Here is a 3,654-nt window from a genome sequence, read left to right as displayed (position 1 = left end):
AAAACAATTTAGACTTTTTGGCACATAAATAGAAATGTGGACTTAAATGTCTATCTGCAAAATGCATGCAAAAATCCCGCAGATATCTGCAGATTGTTTATACTGTTATTATGTTTATTACATAACTATTAGTGTTATTATTATATATATTTTTACATATATTCCTTTTATATACATTATTATTATATTTATTATCATTATATTATGTATATAAACTTTATGCTATATTATCATTATATTATATATATAAACTTCACATTATCATTATATTTATATAAACTCTATACTATATTATCATTACATTATATATATAAGTTTTAAACTATATATTATTATATTATACATATATACGTTTTATACTATATTATCAATATATTATATATATATGTTTTATATTATTATATCATATATATATAAGTTTTAAACTATATATTATTACATTATATACATATAAGTTTTAAATTACTATAGACTTTTGTTTTCTATCAAAGCGCTGCAGCCACAAAGACAAAAAGCACATTTAAAAAGTATTATTTAAATTGTTTTTTGTTTTTTCACAAATGACATTTTTGCGACATTTTTATATTTTGTTTTATAGTGTATATACACATCTCTTTATACAATACTCACATCTATATAATATATATATATATGTATAAGTATATATATATATATATATATTCATATATAGTTTTATATATTTATAATATATATATTATAATAATACTTATAATGATATTATTTAAGGATAGTTTTAGGTAACATCATTATAAGTAAATAATAATAATACTACTTAATAATGATATTATATAGGAATATATATATATATATATATATGTATTCTTACATAATATCATTAATAAATATTATTATTATTTACTTATAATGACATTATCTAAATACATATACATATATATATATATGTTCATATATAATATAATTGAATTTAATCTATTTGGTTTAAAAGGCGCAGTTAGAATAAAAAAAGAACTCGAAAAGAAATAAATTTTCACTTTTGTTGAAAGTCCAAAAAGAAGAAAATGAATTTTATTTGTTTTTGGTTGCGTAGACACTTGAAGCGGGGAGTTCAGGTGTACGTACACCTGAAAAGTGGCATTTTTCTCTCCCTTTTGGGCGATTTGAAAGGCAAAAAGGTCTTTTTAATTCTCTCAATTTGAGTTAAAAGTCCAAAATGTCCTTTAATGCATTTAAAGTGGTTTATTTGTTTTATTTTTCTTTCCGAAATTCCCAAAATGCCTTTTCCCAAAACGCAGACAGCCGCGGCAGGTGTACATACACTCCAAACTGCTGCACTTTGCGACGCTCTGATGCATGCAGAATTATTAAAACTTTAAATGCATTTAATTCCATTATTTACAAATTAAAAACTTCAATTTAAATCACTTTATTCGTTTTACGTTCTTTTATTTCCTTTTGTTGTCTTCTATTCATTTGTACTGAGGTGTACAGACACCTCGTGCTCGCCAGGACTTCACTCAGAAAGAAATAAAAATAAAACAAAATTAGAACAAATAATAAAAACAAATAATTAAAACAAATAATAAAAACAAATAATAATAAAACTGAAAGAAATAACAATCTGGAAATGCAAAAAGAAATAATAAAATGCCCTTTTGCTGCTACACTGGCAGCGCATGCAGCAGAACTTATTACTAAAATGCGAAGAACTAAAAATAAAATAAATAAAAATAAACAAAAACAAATAGTTAAAACATTCAAAATGAAGTGATAAATAATGCAAGATGTCTTGATAGGTGCAGCAGCAGCAGCAGCTCAAGTGCTGCAGCAGCAGCAGCTCGAGCGCTGCAGCAGCAGCAACTCAATTGCCTTGTTGCGGTTCAGCTGTCTTTGCCGCTGATCTCGCTGCTGCAGCAGCAGCAGCAGCAGAATCCCAAATGTTTCTGCTGCTGCACCAGCTGCAACTGAAGTGTTTCTGCTGCTGCTGCTGCAGTTCAAGTGAGTCCCTGCTGCTGCAGCAGCCGCAGTTGAAGTGTACCTGCTGCTGCAGCAGCAGCAGCTCAAGTGAGTCCCTGCTGCTGCAGCAGCAGCAGTTGAAATGTAGCTGCTGCTGCAGCAGCAGCAGCTCAAGTGAGTCCCTGCTGCTGCAGCAGCAGCAGTTGCAGTGTAGCTGCTGCTGCAGCAGCAGCAGTTGAAGTGTAGCTGCTGCTGCAGCAGCAGCAGTTCAAGTGTAGCTGCTGCAGCAGCAGCAGCAGCTGAAGCGTGTGGGTGCTGCCGGCACAGCAGCGCCTGAACCGCGCCTGCTGCTGCTGCTGCACCCGCCGCAGCAGCACCGCCCCCGCTGCTGCAGCAGCAGCAGCAGCAGCAGCAGCAGCAGCAGCAGCAGGTCAAAGCCTGAGCAGCTCGCGCCACAAACTCCACTGCCGCGAGTACCTCGGAAAAGAACCCCTGAGGGCCACAACTTGGAGAACAGCAGCAAAAAGGTCTGCAGTGGTTTTGAACTTTTCTTTTATTTGATTTAAAGTTTGCTGCATTCCCGACAAACTTTTGTCTCCAAAAGCCATATAAACTAAAGTCCTTCCTGCTGCACTTGCTGCTATCCACTGCAGCAAAGTCTTCAGCTCGTTGTCCCCCCCAAATATCACGCAGCCCCTGAACAAACCCTAAACCCTAAACCCTAAACCCTAAACCCTAAACCCTAAACCCTAAACCCTAACCCCGGCCCGCTGCGCCGCTGGCGCCTCCCTGCCGCAGTGGCGCCCCCTGCTGCTGCTGCGCTGCTGCTGCTGCTGCTGCTGCTGCGCTGCTGCAGCTGGCGAGGGTTTAGGGTTTAGGGTTTAGGGTTTAGGGTTTACCACTTTCCGGTGGCGACGGGGGCCTTGGGCTCGCCAAGGAGGGCCTCGAAGGGGTCTCCCTGAAACCCTAAAAGGGCCTTTAAGACTTCTCTTTTCATTTTGTTTTCTTGAAACTGCGAATTAGGGTTTCGAACCATCAAAGCATCTATTGCTGCTACTGTTGCTGCTCTTCTTCCCAAACCATCCAAAGGACACAAACCATGCAAACTCCAGTGACTTCCCGCGGGAACTTCTGCTGCTCGCAGCTCAAATGTCTTCTCGTACCCTGCAGCAGCAGCAGCAGCAGCAGCAGCAGCAGCAGCAGCAGCAGCAGCAGCGGTTGTGGGGTGGGAGCAGCGGAGGAAGCGGGGAAGCAGCAGCAGCAGCAGCAGCAGCAGCAGCAGCAGCAGCAGCAGCGGGGGTGGCGGAACAGTAGTAGTTGTGGTAGTAGTAGCAGCAGAAGCAGCGGCAGCAGGAACATGAACAGCAGCAGCAGCAGCAGCAGCAGCAGCAGGAAGGGTTTAGGGTTTAGGGTTTAGGGTTTAGGGGGGGGTGAGAGTTCTGCTCATGGGATAAAAACAAAAAAGAAATAAAAAATAAAATGAAAAAGAAATAAACAAATGAAAGAAATTGAAAAAGGACGAAACAAAAAAGAAAGTAAAAAAAGATAAAATAATAAAAAAGAAATTAAAAAGAAATAAAAAAGATTAAAAGACAGAAATAAACCAAAGTGGTAATAGAGAGTTTGAAGAACACACCAAAACAGTAAAACAAATTAAAACAAATTAAAACAAATTAAAATAAATGGAAATAAATGAAAATAAACTAAAATAAAATAAAT

General features: G+C 37.5%; 1 protein-coding gene across 1 annotated transcript; it reads right to left on the bottom strand.

Moving 5' to 3' along the window:
- Positions 1–2,366: 2,366 nt before the first annotated feature.
- Positions 2,367–2,971, bottom strand: ENH_00071100 (hypothetical protein; the record flags this gene model as incomplete). Its single annotated transcript, XM_013577538.1, has 2 exons — positions 2,367–2,631; positions 2,835–2,971. The coding sequence occupies 2 exons, from the start codon at positions 2,969–2,971 to the stop codon at positions 2,367–2,369; spliced, it is 402 nt and encodes a 133-aa protein (XP_013432992.1).
- Positions 2,972–3,654: the final 683 nt, after the last annotated feature.

This window comes from Eimeria necatrix, genomic scaffold, assembly GCF_000499385.1.
Source record: "Eimeria necatrix Houghton genomic scaffold, Enh_scaff695, whole genome shotgun sequence".
Taxonomy (NCBI): domain Eukaryota; phylum Apicomplexa; class Conoidasida; order Eucoccidiorida; family Eimeriidae; genus Eimeria; species Eimeria necatrix.
The sequence above is the reverse complement of the archived record's forward strand: the minus strand, read 5'-3'. Positions and strand labels throughout refer to the sequence as shown.